Source organism: Kogia breviceps, chromosome 2, assembly GCF_026419965.1.
Source record: "Kogia breviceps isolate mKogBre1 chromosome 2, mKogBre1 haplotype 1, whole genome shotgun sequence".
Lineage (NCBI taxonomy): Eukaryota > Metazoa > Chordata > Mammalia > Artiodactyla > Physeteridae > Kogia > Kogia breviceps.
Genome location: NC_081311.1, coordinates 50060380 through 50077308, shown reverse-complemented (window position 1 = coordinate 50077308; position 16929 = coordinate 50060380). Strand labels below are relative to the sequence as shown.

The 16929-nt window shown below is 49.7% G+C and overlaps 1 protein-coding gene across 3 annotated transcripts in view; it reads right to left on the bottom strand.

Moving 5' to 3' along the window:
• Positions 1-16929, bottom strand: part of GRID1 (glutamate ionotropic receptor delta type subunit 1) — a 679656-nt gene that overhangs the window by 533536 nt on the left and 129191 nt on the right. For all 3 annotated transcript variants that reach the window (XM_067025226.1, XM_059053916.2, XM_067025227.1), the window contains exon 3: positions 14549-14833. In XM_067025226.1, coding sequence (XP_066881327.1) covers positions 14549-14833 — 285 coding nt within the window. The remainder of the gene's footprint in view (positions 1-14548; positions 14834-16929) is intronic.

Genomic DNA, 16929 nt, shown 5'->3' with positions numbered 1-16929 from the left:
GTGGGGAGGAGAGTAAGGGTTTGAGACTTAAATTGCCACCGGCAGCTGTAACCCCTCCCAGCCTCAGCTTCCTAGACTAGCTGGTGTACGTGTGCCAAACTTGCTGATTGGCTGTGCAGACTGAGAAAAGGGTGGTGAAGGCGCCTGGCACAGGGTAACTGCACCAGAAGTGTTCTATCCCCTTTCTTTTGGAGAAACAATGCAAGGCACATCACTGTTTATGGTCCCTAAGCGAAGCTCAACCAAACGGCCTTTAGCCTGTAGGCCCCGGGGAGATGAGGCAGAGATCTTCCATGGGGACCTTTGGTTAAAAATGACTTGTCACCCAAAGATGCTCCCCCCATCCCAGGTAGACAAGGGACAGGGACCCTTCCTGCCACAGTGACCCCGGGGGCTCCCTGGGGGATGGAAGCAGTCCCTTCTAGCTCAGACCAGCTCTGACAGCTGGAAAGTTCCTGATTTCCTGTACCACCTCCCCCTTAGTCCAAGTCCAACCCTGGTACCACTTAGAGCAGGCTGGAGTCTTTGGCTCACATCAGCCCTTCCCCCAGTCCCAGGCCCGTCAGCTGCTCCTCCAGGGACCACCCACGTCGGCTTGGCTCCATCCCACCAGTGAGGCGTAACCCCTTCCAAACAGGACACACCACAGGACCACCCATTCCCACAGCCCACCCCCACTGAGCTGCAGCTGACTCAATTCTCAAATAGTTTCTCATAAGAGCTGCTGCTGACCTAAGAGGGCCCCTACTCCACCTCATCTGCTTCTCTGATTGAGGGTTTTGTCCCTGATTTTCTGCCTAATCACACTTTTTCTCAGCAACACGGCATCCAAGAAACTACCTTCCTCCAAACCAACAAAAAAAAAGGAAAAAAAAAAAAAAAAAAAACAGGGACCGGAATAGGGTCCGTTCTCCAAAATACTTCTCTTCCTGCCTGCCTTAGTTTGCTACCTGGCACCTTAGCTCTACCTTTCTAGCTTCCTAACTGGAAAACACAGGGCCCACTGCAACTCAGCAACTCTACTTTCTAGCAACCCAGCCCAGAGAAATACTTCGGCATGTGCACAAAGCTGTGCCTTCAAGGGCGTGCATTCTAGCGTTGCTTGTAAGAGCAAAATCACCAGAAACCACCCAATGAGGAAATGGATCCATAAACCCCACCCTGCCGAATGTCGTGCAGCGGGTAAGGAGAACAAGGTAGAACCAAGGGGACGGACATGGTGTGAAGGCTCCGAAGCAACTCAAGTAAGAAGCACAGCACAAAGCAAAAGCTTCCACTTTTGAAAAGCTCCACGTATGTGCACATGAATGTCTGTACACGGGAAGTGTGATGAGCCCAGGCAAGGCCTTTACTTAGTTAGCTCTAGAGAGGAATTCAGGGGAGGGAGCATTAAAGGCACCTGTTGTTCTCACCTTAACTGCCTAAGTTGTTTACCTTTTTTTTTACAAGACATATTCATTTTGTGTTATTACTTATACAATAAAAATGTCAAAGAAGAATCAACAAAGTAAAGAAAGCAGAGTGATTTACCCTCCCATGTTTCCCCACTGCCTTTAGAATACTCAGCCTCTCCACCACCTGGGCCAGGTCCATGTCCCAGTCCCTGACCCCAGACACTAGATCCAGCCAGACAGAACTTCCTCCAGCTCTCTCACCCCTGGGCCCCCATATCTGCCCACCTTGCCCTCCCCTCTGCTCGGCCCTCCTCACTCCATCAGGACTGAACTCCACTCTCAAAGGCCTTCCCAGGCTCTGCCGGGCAGGCCGAGCTCCCTGCCGCAGCTCCAGTGGCCGTCGCGGCACGGCCTCCATCACGACCCTCTTCCCCAATGAAGGCAGTTACCCTCGGGGCCAAGGGGACAAAAGCCATGCCTGCCACGCTCACCTCCAATTCCCCAGCACAGCACCTGGAACTCGGTGGGTGTCTGGCTGATGGAACTGGACTGATTAGATACAGGAGGCCTTGCTCAGTGGGCAACAAGAATCCACAGACTCCATGAAGACCAGCCTAAAGGAAGCTCAGGCAGGGGCAGTCCGACCCGCCCTCCGGGAATGGCGAGCTCTAGCCTGAGACCACCCTCCATAGTCAGAGGACCGTGAGTGACAGTCAAACAAAACCCACCTCCGCATTTGCTTTAAAGTTGAGCCGGGATTACTATTACACTCTGTCTTCCGTGTCCCCTGCATAGACCAGGTTCCTCCGGGGGAATTCTTTGAAGTGCTGGAGAAGCCTGGTCCCTCTAAGGAGCAAGCTGCCCTGGAGGATGTGGACGCCCTGTAAGCCACGGCTTCCTTCCCCACCTCCTGCCTGCCAGGAGAGCACCCTCACGGTGCTCCTTACCACCCTCCAGCGCAGCCACTGTGGCCCCGTCTTCATTTTCTGACTGCCGCTGCCTCATTAGAACACTCTGCAAACCCTCTCTAGATGTGTGCAGGAAATAAACAAACAAGCAAACAGGCAAACAAGGCGTCCCAAAACAGTTAAACCAAAAGTCACGACAGCATGCCAGGCCCACGTGGAGGTCCCTGCCCTGGACCAGGAGGCTTGGGGTGAGGAGCAGACAAGCCCTCACAGGTACCAGGTCAGCAAGGGATTGGATAAACAGAGGCCTGGAGAAGAGACATGATGGCACTTATAGGGAACGTGGCCATGTCAGTGTGACCCCCTCCATCTTCTGCTTTCAAGTGAACTTGTCACCACTCTCAGAGCCTCCAGTGGGAAACAGGGGGTGGGCAGCAGCCCCCCAAATCAAAACTGCCAGACTTCTTACAATGGAGAACGGGCCACACAATGTACAAGCAACTTCAATCTTGTCACATTCCAGGGTGACACAACCAAAGAGAACAGGCTCCTGTTCCTAAGCATCTCACTAGACAGGAGAGTTCCCACGGAAGGGCAAGCCTTGATGGCACAACACACACCTTGCATCAGAAGAGGGGAAACCCTGCCATAGACATGATGAATTAACCACTCAGATGCTCCCGGCCAGGTCGCCTGAGACTGTGTGTGATGCAGCCCCTGTCCACCCCTTCCCACTCACACCTTCCATCACTTCCAGCTCTCAGCGTAAGCGGCTAGGCCTCCAAGCATTCCTCTAGAACATGCCGTGCTATTTTACACCCTGATGTTTTGCACACAGGTTTCCCCTACCTGGGATCTCCCTCCCCCTTCCTCTACCTGACGAAGCCCTCATTGCTCCCAGCTAATTCAGAACCCACCGCCTCCCAAAGCAGAGTTGAGGGGGGCTGGGGGGACAGTTTAGGCTTCAGGGCTCTGCAATCACAGGCCAGCACTTGCGGCGCTGTCCTGGGTACTGAAGAGTAGGCAGACAAATGAGAAATGGACTGGTACCACAAGGAGCTCAATTGCTCTCAGATCCATCATTTCATTTTATTTCAACCTCCCAAGAACCCTCTGAGGTAGACATTTTTATTATCCCCATTACCAAAATGAGAAAACCAGGGATGAGAAAGATCTGTCAATGGGCCCAGAGATAAGTGAGAAAAAAGGCTGAGGCAGGAATGGAACCCAAGTTCCCCAACGTGTTCACCCACAAAACCTCAGCGGCCACTATTAACCTCACACTGTGATATAAACATGTATTTTGTGTTTATTCCTCCTGTGAAGCTATGGGGAGAGCTTTCTCAAGGGCTGGGCCCATCTGAACTCTCATCGGGCCCTACCCCTGGGTACACAAGTGCTCCCTCCACACTTGCCAAGAAGGAAGGTGTAGACAGAAACACAGCAGCCTAAACACACTAGTTCACTTGTGGGAGTGGAGGAGAGTGAGGGTTTTTTGGGGGTTTTTTTTTTTTGGCGGTACACGGGCCTCTCACTGTTGTGGCCTCTCCCGTTGCAGAGCACAGGCTCCGGACACACAGGCTCACGGGCCCAGCCGCTCCATGGCATGTGGGATCTTCCCGGACCGGGGCACGAACCCACGTCCCCTGCATCAGCAGGCGGGCTCTCAACCACTGTGCCACCAGGGAAGCCCAAGAGTGAGGTTTTGACTGATCTTTGGACTGCATAGAAATCACATGTTACTGCCATAATTAGGAATTTCATATAAAGAAACAAATGCTTCCTGGAAGAATAAGTAGGCAATGAAGCACCCCAAAATATAGATTCATTCACTCATATGTCGAGTATTTACTGAGCACCTACTATGTTCCAGGTGCTATTCTAAGTGCTGGGTACGCAGCATCACTTAATAAAACATAAAACTCACATTCTCACTGGGGGAAGACAAACATCAAAAAGTAAGTAAATGGCAGGTAAATTCAATGAAAAAAATAATTCACGGAAGAGGGAAGAGGGTATCAAGAGGAAAAGGAGTCCCATTTTTTAATGAGTTGGCGAGGGAAGGCTTTTGGGGGCAGAAGTGCCCCAAGTGTTCCCACACAACACTTCACAGGGAACCATCTTAGGGTATTCCCGGAGCCTTTGTGCCTCCCAAGACTCCCAAGGAGAAGGATGTTCCTAAAGCTGCTCATAGATGCTGTCTAAACACATCTAGACCAGCAAGACCCATGGCTCCCCTCCCCCACGGCCCAGCTGCTGAGTGACCAGGAAAGGAAACCCACTTCCCAAGTCTCCAAAAAGGCTTCTTCAGAGCTGGGTGGCATCCACTGAGATTCCCTTTGTGAGAAGCAAAGGACAACTTTTAAAGCATAAGGCTCTCAACCTGCTATAGTGCTGAGAATGTGCATGGCCAGGATCCACCAGCAGCCTAGGAAAGAAGCACTATGATACCCATCTTACAGATCAGGAAAACCAAGGCTCTGAAGGGTACCCATAGCTTGCCCAGGATGCAGTAAGCAATGGAGCAGGGACTTGAATGCCATTCTTTTCTGATGCTGGAGTCTGTGCTCATAACCACCCAAATGTCACCTCTCAAGGAGGTGCCAGGTGTCGCTTGGCAAGGGAAGAGGAGCCATCTCTGGCCAATGAGCAGACAGTCAGAGCTCTCATCCCGGCTGGAGATGGTTTCAGCCCGAGTGCCAGCCACAGCTGCCAGAGGGCTTCCCTGGCTCCCCGCACCCCTCCCCTCCCCTGCCTTCCACTCCCCCCCATGCTTTCCCTGTCTTCTGGTCAGACACACTGACACTCCAGATCCCTGAGAACACTCCTAGGAATAGAGGATGCTACACGCAGGCTCCAGGCATACAGAATTGCTCTCAGGGCCTATGGCTTTCCAGCCAGTGCTGAAGTGACTGGGGCTACAAGGAAGTTAGCTATGATGTTCTCTCTTCACAGCAAAGGCATTTCTATACCTGGCAATGCTCTGCACCTTGACTAGGATGGTTATGCTAGTGCATACATTTGTCAAAACCCGTTAACCAGTACACATCTAATAAGTGTATTTTATTGCATGTCGATTATGCCTCAACATAGTTCATTTCAAAAAATGAAGGAACTCTCCTGACATTGCTGGATCCTATTAGGAAAGAGCCCTGCTCTCCCTGATGGGAGAGTAGGAGATGGTTCAACTGAGACAACGAAAAGGACGTAATATTTCATTTCACTGGGCATTGCGGGGAGGATCAGGATCCCACTTGGGTCAACAGTCCTCCCAGATGTTTGGGGCCCCAGCTTGTGGGTGCCCTTCCTGGCATTCCAGTATTTAACAACAAAACCTGTTCCCTCTTGTATCCTGGGGCTGCAGAGGTCTGGAAAAGCAGGGTCGGCAGGAGAGGGATATCAACAGGGCCACATCTGTCTTCCAAGGGGGCACCGTGGCACGACATGGGAAGAGGAGGGTGTAGGCCTGGCCAAGTTCTTGCTGTGGCGACTCCCTCGGGCCCCAGCTGCACGATGGGCTGTGCGTGGGGGCCAGGGCAGCCTCGCCTTCCTGTCCTTCATCCACGCCTGCATCAGGCATCTCCTCATGTCCTCAGACGCACCATGGAATCTGATGGAAGGGTGAGGGAACTCCAGAGTTACTGAACTTTAACCTTCCAGCAAGTGCTACAATTAACGTGCCCCAAAGTACAGTCGCTTTATAATTAGATGGGAGAACAAACACAAAACACTCCTCTCAGTAAAGTTATTGTCGAACTTCTTGGTAGGTTTCCTAGCAATTAAGCTCACTTATTCATTTCATCTGGAAAAAGTATTTATTACTTCAATTTAATGCCATAATGATACAATGTGTGTTATTTTTTAATAGATCTTTACTGGAGTATAATTGCTTCACAATACTGTGTTAGTTTCTGTTGTACAACAAAGTGAATGAGCCACATGCATACACATGTCCCCACATCCCCTCCCTCTTAGGCCTCCCTCCCATCCTCCCCATCCCACCCCTCTAGGTCACCGCAAAGCACTGAGCTGATCTCCCTGTGCTGTGCTGCTACATCCCACCAGCCAACTATTTTACATACGGTAAAATATATGTCGATGCTACTCTCACTTCACCCCAGCTTCCCCCTCCCACCCCATGTCCTCAAGTCCATTCTCTATGTCTACATCTTTATTCCTGCCCTGCAACTAGGTTCATCACTACCATCTTTTTTCTTTTGAGAGCGCTCATCATCGCGGTTCAGTCATCTGACCTCTATGCCGGGGGCAAGAAAGGAGAGGTCGTTGGCACAAAGCATTGGTTAAGATAGCATTTGTCCAGTAATTCTCTTTCTTCTGGGGAGTTTCATGTCAGGAGGACTCAAGGGTGAGGACCAACAGCCGACAGATGTTTGCCACGAGAAACTGTCAGGCTGTCCAGCTGAGAAGGTGCAATGGCTCACCAGAGCTACCTGGGACCATGCAGTGAGCCTGCAGGGATGCCCAGCAGCTCAGCCCTGCTGCCAGGGAGGCCTGGAGTGTCCCCTGCAGGTGAGAGAGCTGACCCTTCCACAAGCACCAAGAATATAACTAAAATGTGTTCTGGGCCACAGCAGAGATGAACCAGCTCAGAGGCTAAGGGAGAACGGGCAGTAAAGGGGCCACCACTGGGTGCCGTTCCTGAGCGAGGAAATCTTCCTGAGTACTTAGCATGTGCTAGGCACTGTGCTAAGCTCTTGGCGTGTATTAATGCATTTAACCCACACATCAAGCACACTGGGCGGAAATGATTATTTATCCCCAATTGACAAATGAGGAAACTGTTGCACAGAGAGGTTGAGTGACTTCTCCAATGTCACACAGCTATAGAGACAGAGCCGGGATTCAACTGAAGCAGACTGCTCCTGAGTCCTTGCTCCTAACCATTATACTCAAGAGTAATCCTGAGGAGGGGCAAACAGCCAAAGCTCTTTTACCAAGACTCTACCAAGCCCTGAGCCCACACCCAGCCATGAGAGGGAATACTGACCACTGCCACTCCTGGTTCCCACACATGATTTGTTATTATCATATAGACCACCTGCCATGTACCAGGAATTCTGCTGGGGGTTTTACTCTGTAGCTCAGAAATTACCATCCCTGTTCCTTAGGTGAGAAAGCAGAAGCTCAGAAAAGTCACCATGGGCAGTCAGTAGGAGGGAGGGATGGTAACCTCCACTCTTTTTTATTTGCTTACTTATTTTTGTACTTGAAACAAAACTTAAAAGATCTTTTAAAATATGCAGTAAAAAATATATCTCCCATCCCCGTCCCAAGTCATTGTGTTTCCCTCCCTAACACAGCACTCCTCTATGACTGTATGTGTACTCAGATACACACACATGTGAGCTTGCTTTGACCCAGAGCAATACTGACACCACTGTTCTCACTTTGCTACTGTGAGCTAACAGTACCATTTGTTGGAACTATGGCCTCTTAATACATAAAGAACCATAGTTTTCCATTATATATATGTATCATAATATACTTAACCATTAAGGTTGTTGGAAAGTCTGCAGTTACCAACAGTGCTACAATAAATCCTTGTGCATTAAGAAGAGTCTACCTGAGGTGTTTGTTCCCCACAGCTTTGCCACGAGGACCAAGAGGCTGTGAGCAGAGCTGTGCTACCCGGGCTTTGGGAATCAGACCTGGCCAGCCCCCCGACTCACCAGCCATATGACCTAGAGCACATCCCTTTACTTCTCTGAGCCACCGTTTCCTCATGTGTAAAACAAGGATAGTATACACCCACCTGGAAAGGTTGCCATAAGGATGATGTGAGCTGGAGCACTTAAGGCACTTACACAGTGCCCTGCTCAGAGTGACGGCTGGAGAGACATGAGCTGTTACTCACTGATACCTGGGCCACCTGGGTTACCTGGGGATTTCAGGCCTTGCCTCTGGCTTGGACTCTGGGTCTGGGATTTGTCCTCAGTCAGATCACAGCTCTTCTCTGTGCGTTAGTTTCTTCCCTTTCGTAGACAGCCAATGAGTCTGGACACAGGCAACTGAAGAACCAGAGCCCTCTGGAGATGGAGACCCCACGTCTATCCTCAGGTCTCTGGACTGGGCGTGAAGAATAGGACCCAAAGGCACCACCTGAGGTAGTGAGCTATGGCTCCCAAAGATTTCTGGGGACTCTGAGCTCATCAGTGAGGCCTCTAAGGCCTGCCTGACCCAGAGCTCCAGCCTCACCCATGGCCACTGCCCACAACCCAGCCATATGATCTTTCCCCTCTCCATTGCCCCCAGGCCTTCCAGCATGCTCTTCCCTCTTCCTGGGACACGCTTCCTCCCCTCCTCCCCCAGTGCTCTCTGCTTGCCTATCTCCTACTAGTCCTTTAGACCCTTGCTTACATACCACCTCTTCCTGGAAGCCCTCCCAAGCCACCATGCCACAGGCTGTGCAATCACCACCAAGAATAAGATCGGCTCCGTGGCCAGAGCAGAGCAGAGTCAGCGAGGAATATCAAGCCATGGCTACAGGGAGAGATGGTCTAGCACTGGGATCCAGGCACACCCAGGGGCAGGACCTAGCTACGGACATCCAGGCAGGAGGACAACATTTGTTCTCAGTGCAGAGAGTGAGGTTTCAGCAGGAAAATATCTTTATGCCATTTGGATAGGGAAGGGCCTCTTAAATGAGACAGGAAACAGAGCTACTTGTCTAAAGATGAATAAATTTGAAAACAATACAATACAGAACTTCTGTGAATTAAGACAACTAACTGAAAGAAGGTATTTAACATCCCTAACTTACAAAAGAAAAGGCTCAGTCTTAAAAATAGGCAAAAATTTAAAACTACATACAGGTGTTTAGAAGAACAAACAAAAATAGTGCATAAAGATATGAAAAGATTCTCAACCTCATCTTTTATCACAGCAATATAAATTAAAATCACAGCAAGATACCATTTCACATGAAAATCTTAAAAGTAAAAACATTACCAGGTGTTGGTGAAGTTGGGGAGCTTCGAGAATGCTCATATATAGCAGAGAGCAGTGAAAATAGGTAGAAATTCTTCGGAAAGCAATTTGGAATGATATACTAAAGTGAAACATGCAAACCCAATAGTCCAGCAATTCTGCTCCTTTGAGATAGACCCTTAAAAAATTCTTGCACACGAACACCATAATCTTATCAGTATATTTGTAATAGCAAAAACATGGAAACAAATGCCCAGAGTAACACAATGGATAATAAATCAGGTGATACTTTGCAGCAGTAAAAATGATCGAATATACCCATCTGCATCAAATGAACAGATCTCAAAAACCTAATATTGAATAAACAAGAAAGCAATCACGAAAGTGTACAGAAGTGTTACTCCAGATATTTAAGGTTCACAAAGAGGCCAAACTAAGCAATATGTATCTTAGGATCCATACTTTTATGATAAACTATAAAGAAAAGCAAGGAACTGGTTAGAACACAATCAAGATAGTGTTTATGTCCCCTAGGTAGGAGAGGACACGATATGAACTGGACACACAAGGGCTCCTACACATTTTTAAACTGGTCTGGGTTCATGGGAGTTCACTTTATCACCATTCTTTTAACTTGACATATACATTGTAAACGTGTAACTCTTAAACTTTTAAAAATAATTTTAAAGCAAGCACGAATAGGAAATGGCCACAGATTTAGAGCTTTAAGCTTTTGTTTCTGTGGAATCCCAGCTCCCAACCCCATTCCAGGCCTGCAAGCTGGCCCAGAGGCCAAGAGGGACCACCACACCCCAGAGATGCTGTGGAGGAAAGAGCCCTGGGGTCCTGACTTCACATCCCAGCCCTGTGCAACTTTAGCCAAGATACTCCACCCGTCTGTTTTTTCATGTAAAAAGAGGACCTAGCAAAAGAGTTGTGCATGGTAGGGACTCAGTGAATATTTGTTGAACGAATGAGTCAGTGATTTCTAAGATCCCAATCGTAAATACACCCCTCATCCAAATGTGTTCACAAGGGAGAAATTGTGCCTGTAGCTCCTAGCACATCCTCCCCAAGACACACATGAATATCCCAGAATTTGAAGTGGCAAGTCAGAAAGTCATCTCTTCTGTTCAATCCAAACTTTTGGTATTTTAATGTTACAGATTTTCTCTCCCAAATGTCAGCTTCTCTTTCATTTCCCCTTTCGCTGTCACAACAAGCATACAAGTATTTTTGATGGAATTTTACCAAATGGCACATCTTGCACTTTGTAAACCTTAAACACACAAACTCCTCTCCCACCACTCTGCCAAACTCTCTCTTAGAACGTGTTTTTGCCTCTCTGACCCTTGACTCTTGACTCAGATGCCCAGTCCTCAGGCTCCACCCAGGGAAGGATATTCCTTTGGTTTAAAGGGAGGCTGAGGGGCAAATGAGGAAGGATCAGTCCTCACCTTGCAAAGGTGGGATCTTACATATGACATTCATTAGCAAGTGACTGACTGCACAAAGCTAGGGCATGCCAAGTCCATTCCACACACCCCATCCTTGGCATTAACTCTGCCTGGCTGGGGCTAGGAGAAGAAGGTTGGAGCCTAGCAAGCCCCAGATTACAGAAATAGGATGGTGCCTTGGCTAAGTGCATGGGCATCGAAGTCACAAAGAATCTCTCTGAGCCTCACACTCCTCACCTGTAAAAGGCAGCAATAATCCCACCTCAGAGAGTTATTAAATGGCTTTAATAAAATAATATATGTAAAGATACTTGCAGATCAGCATCCAAAAAAAAAGTCGCTATATCCTCAAACCACTTCTGTTTGACTTTGGAAGGAATGAAACAGTCTTTACACTCAATTTGCTTTTTAATTGGGCTCACTGCAGCTAGTGTTACAGTGGTCGGGTGGAGGAAGGGCCCTGGGGAGTTGTGGAGGCACCATTTGTCTTAAGAATATCAGCAATATAAATCCACCCACGGCCCTCGGAGAGGCCAATGCCAGCCAAGCTGAGGGAGCACCCACACCCCGAATTCTTGGGGCTGCATCAAACAGCATGTGGACTTCTACCGCCTTGGCTCATCTAACATGTTACAAATGGGCCAGAGGTTGGGCTGTGCCTGAGGGGCGTGGCCAAAACAAGCAACAGTGGTGAACGTTTTATAGAGAATGTTTGGGGTAGAAACCCAGCCTCAAAAGTTGTCAAATCAGGGGGCAAATGACCAGGGCAGGCAAAGGCAGGAGGTTCTGCATAGTACCCAATGAAAGAGCACTGGCGGGCTTCCCCGGTGGCGCAGTGGTTAAGAATCCGCCTGCCAAAGCAGGGGACATGGGTTCGAGCCCTGGTCCGGGAAGATCCCACATGCCACAGAGCAACTAAGCTTGTGCGCCACAACTACTGAGCCCGCGTGCCTAGAGCCCGTGCTCTGCAACAAGAGAAGCCACTGCAATGAGAAGCTCGCGCACCGCAATGAAGAGTAGCCCTCGCTCACCGCAACTAGAGAAAGCCCATGCACAGCAACAAGACCCAATGCAGCCAAAAATAAATAAATAAAATAAATTTATATTTTTTTAAAAAAAAAAGAGCACTGGCCTCCAGAAAGGCTAACGCCAAATGGATCAGCACCTTGGACAGAGACAGCCAAGCGTAAGGCAGCTCTGAAATGCTTGAATCTCCCCTACCTTCCAGATCAGAATCTGCAAACAGGGCAGGCTGTTGCCAGCTCGTCCCCGCAACATGATGCTTCATGGAGCAATCACAGCACTTTTATTGCTGAGCCTACATGCTTCCTCAGAATCCTTCCCAACACAGCATTCGAGGCTCAACCAATTGCTTGCGGTGGTCCACCAGAGGAAAGCTACTGGGTACCCTGTGTCTTTATAGAATAACTAATAAAGGCCAGTTTCGTTGAAAACTCACTTCAACCCTACCAAAGGTAGCAAAGGTCTCCGTGTCAGAAAAAAGGGGCACACCTTTTGGTTTGATTGTAGGGTCTGGGTGGGAGAGGAGAGGGGCAGAGGAGTGTGCCTACAGAATGAAACATCTGTTTCCTAGCTCACCTCCCCTACCTCAGAGGTCAGACATTCAGTGCCCTTGTCTTTCCCCCCATTTCTCCTTTGTCTTGTGTGAACATTGTTTGAAAAGTCCATGTCCACATAAACGAGTTGGTTCATTCACACAGTGACAATTTCTTAGGGCCTACTCTGTGCCAGCCACCATGCTAAGCAGCAGAGACACAGCAGGGAAAAGCACATGGCCCACTGTCTTGGAGCTTAGAGCCTGGGTGGGAGTAACTGTTCATCAAGGATTAGCCCTCATGAGTGTGGTGCCACAAGCTGAGAGCAGGCTGAAGGAAGGAGATGTGTGTCTGTGAGAGCATGTAACCAAGGAACCAGCTCTATGGGAAAGGGGGGAGTCTGCAGAAAAGTGGAGAGCAGGCACCCTTCCTTGGGGACTTGATCCTTGAGCCAAGTGGGGGTAAGGGATGTAAGAAGAAGAAAACACAGAATTTGAGCAAGTGCCATTAGGTGTCACTCGGTCTTCAACAATTATAGGAGCCCAGATGGGACAGGTAGGCTGGAGAGCTGATACCTGCTTCCTATGGCTGAGGTTCCGACCAAAGCCACCTTAAGGGCTTAGGAAGAACCAAGGCTTGAAGAGCTTCTATAGGTCAGAGCAAAAGGAGAGCAAAGAAACCAGGAGCAGTGAGGTGGGAAGGGTCTACAGACACTGGACCAGAGCATCCTTCAGCCCTGGCAGTGTCCACACCTCCCTACAGGATGCAGCCTCAGAGCAGACCCAACATCGGGGGTTGAACCACCAACACAAAGGGTTGTCAGGGGAAGGCTAGGCTACTGAGAGGTGCTATGACACGGTCTCAAACTCCTTCCCAGAGTCAGGGATTGAGCGGGGGTTGGAAGGAGAGGCCAAGTCCCGGACAGAGTCCAATTCAAGGGCCTGGAGCCTCCGGCTGCCTTCTCCCCATCACCACCTCATCTTAATTTCAGCACAGTGACTGTCTGCTCTTTCAGTTCCTTCTGGAAGACTCTAAACAGCATATTTGCTCAAGAGCTGAGGACAACATTCTGGTCTTAGAGAAGCAGAGTATTTAGGCAAAGGCAAACATATGCTGGTTTCTCTTCTTAGTTACATTCTTGGCAAAGGCATTATTTCACCAAGAGAGAAAAACAGGACTTTCGAGGGTCCACCCCTTTCTACCCTGGCCCCAGCTATGCAGCTGCTGGCCCTTACCAGTCCCCCACACCCTTTAAAGACCCGTAATGTGGGTGGCTGTGGCTATAAAAGGGTAGCATGGGGATCCTTGTGAGGGAATTGCTCTGCATCTGACTGTGGTGGTCACATGAATCCACATGTGATAAAATTGCACAGAAGTGAATACACACACCCAAGTGCATGTCAACTGGTGAATGTGAGCAAAGCCTATGGACTGTGTCAAGATCAAATCCCACTTGTGATATGGTATGACAGGCGAGATGTTGGAGCACACAGAATCTCTGAATTGTTTCTCATAATTGCATGTGAATCTCAATTAACTCAAAATAAAAAGGTTTTTTTTAAAAAAACTCATAAGGTGGAAACCATTTTATCTTGAGACTAGAAATGGTCTGTTTTCACAAAGCAGTCATAGAAAACCTAAAGCTATTTCTTCAAAGCCCACTGTTCTAGTTTCCTCACAAGCAAATTATGATTTTTTTTTCATATGGGAGGCGTTCACAGAAGCCATGACCAGCCATGTCCAGTGTCCCCAGACCCACACAACCCCAGCCTGGCTCCATGACAGTCAGGCTGTCCCTCCCCCTGACCTTTGCCCCAGCCAGAAACCCTGAAACTGAGGGCAGATCAGGGCAGAGGGAGACAAGGAGCTGGGAGAGCAGCCAGTGAGAGGGGAACACTTTGCAGAGGAGGATTCCAGGAGGAGCCATGCTGGCCAGCCTCCACCACTGCCTGCGTGCAGCCCTTCGGATCCCTGCCAGTGGTTTATTAATATTTTATTGAAAACTCAAAGATGATTCCAACTTCAGCTGTCGTGATAAGGTGTTGTTGCTAGGCAACTTTAGCACCTGTCTACAGATCTGTTTTCAGAGTTCTTCCCCCACTCACAAAGCTCGAGGTTCAGTCCTACCACCCAGAGGCCCACTTGGCTCAGACCACCAACCGCTGTCCACACCCATCCCACTCCAAAGCGCTCAGCCTCCATGAGCGATGGTCCAGCTCGCAGGTCTCCCAGTGCCTGGCCATGCCCCCACCAGAGCCCCAGAGCAGCCCCTGCCCCCAACTCACCATACTCGCTGTCGTAGAACATGACAAACTTCTGCCAGCGCAGCTCTGTCACCAGCTTGAGCATGACATCATTGAGGCGCACGGGAGGTCTGGAGGCCAGCGTGTAGGCCTCACCGTCAGGGCTGGGGTTCAAATGGCAGGCGGTACGCGGAGAGCCCCCTGAGTTGCGCTGGACAAAGAGGTGTGGGATGTGCATCGCGTCTGTGAGGGACTGCAGGGCGTTGGCAGACGCACAACCGGTGGATGTGACCAAGGCCAAAATCCCCTGGGTCATGAGGTCACAGGCTGGAAAGAGAGGGGAGAGAGAGGGTGGGGTCAGCATGGGGGTGATGCTGCCCTGGCTTCAACTGGCACAGCTCATGCCAGGAAGCTCATTCCCAGGGTTCCAAAAAAACACTGCCTCCCTCCAGGGACCAAGAACCCATGTCAGGCCAGGCCAGAGGCTCTCACAGGCACAGTCTGTGGTGCCCTAGTGATGCTGCCAGCTAGATGTTCTTGTGTCCATTCAACAGATGAGAAAGCAGAGGTCAGGAGAGGCAAAATCATTTGTCGCAGGCTACTCAAGCGGGGAGAGTAGAACAGGGATACAACCCACATCTGCCTGAGACAGCCATCAGTGCTACTAAATTAGCCATCCTGTTTCCCACTTGAGCTGTGAGCCCCTTAAGAGCTGTGAGCTCGTTTTGTTGATCCACGTATTCCCAAGGCCACGCCACAGGCCAAGAATACACTGTGTACTCTACAATTGTTGGCTGAACTGAACTGATTGGGGCTGAGGGGAATGCATAACATCGGAAAGCCAGGGAGACACTTAACTCCGAGGATCCAGATTGTAGGCAAAACCCCCCAGAAACCCTAGGTCTTCTGCCCAAGTCCATTTGATTCATATCATAAAAATACTAGGTCAGGGCTTCCCTGGTGGCGCAGTGGTTGAGAGTCCGCCTGCCGATGCAGGGGACACGGGTTCGTGCCCCGGTCCGGGAAGATCCCACATGCCGCGAAGCGGCTGGGCCCGTGAGCCACGGCCGCTGGGCCTGCGTGTCCGGAGCCTGTGCTCCGCAACGGGAGAGGCCACAACAGTGAGAGGCCCGAGTACTACAAAAAAAAAAAAAGAAATACTAGTTCAAACCCCAGAGGAAATATTTGATTCCAGAAGCCCAGGATTATTCAAAAGCCACTTGACAATAACAAAGAAAGATGCTCATGCAGCTGGGGCGCTGACCACAGGTGTTTAGGAGGAACGCGACCAGGCGCCAGCAGCTGTTTCTAGGGTAGCTGCGCTCAGGGATCACCTTTTGAAGTCATCCAGCAACCATGAGTTCCAGTAACCCCTTTTAGCCACACACTTAGACCTTTTTGGAACATCAGACCAATTAATAGAAAGATGCACCTCCCAACACTGCAACCCACTGCACCAGTTTTGAAGGAAACACTTATTAATAATGCTTTATGTGACGGCAGGAATGTGGGAAAGCAGATGCAGTTTCAAAACACAGCCTGTGAATGTCAGCAGGCCGTCTGCTGCAGACAGCAGACTTTTTTTTTAAAAAAAAAAACATCTTTATTGGAGTATAATTGCTTTACAATGGTGTGTTAGTTTCTGCTTTATAACAAAGTGAATCGGGTGGACCTAGAGTCTGACAGCAGACTTTTGAACAACTTTGACAATGCGGTTCTTTCGGTTGAAAGCACCTGGGTTTATCTAATGCCTCAGACCCGGCTGGGAGGAGGAGACGGAGACCAGGGAGAGGAAATCCAAGGAGTAAGGCAGTGGGAGGCTGGGAAGGTGCGGGAAGAGGAAGACACCTCCAAGCTTTCAAATACCAAAGGCCAGCTGCTCATCACGCACACGGACACTCACCTTGCACATTCATGGGCTTCGGCAGGAGGACAACTCAAATGCCCACAACTCTCCCTGCTGAACCCTCAGCCTCCAAACACAAGGCAGGACGAGGGGGTGGTTAAACAAGAGATTCTCTGCAGTCTCTCTTGAAGATCATGCAGCCACCTAAATGCTCTGGCCCCTCGCATTCAGGCTCCATGCGGCCAAGTTCACTCCTGAATTGAAATCCAACCATGTCATGCTACTGTTTAAAGCCCTTTGGTGGCTCCCAAGACCATTGCGGACAGAGTCAAACCCCTTGGGGCAGTCTTGCAGGCTCCTCACACGCCCCAGCCCGCTCTGTTACAGACCACGGCCCACCTTTCGGCCCCTGGAACCCATCACATCTCCTGTGGCCTCCTGAACCTTCACACCCACTCTCGCTTCAAGACTCAGACTCTACAACCCCAGACTAAGGACCCTTTATCAAGTGCTTCATCTGCATCCCACACTTGCCCTATTATGACACTGCATCGCGTGTATAACTGTCTCTCTCTCC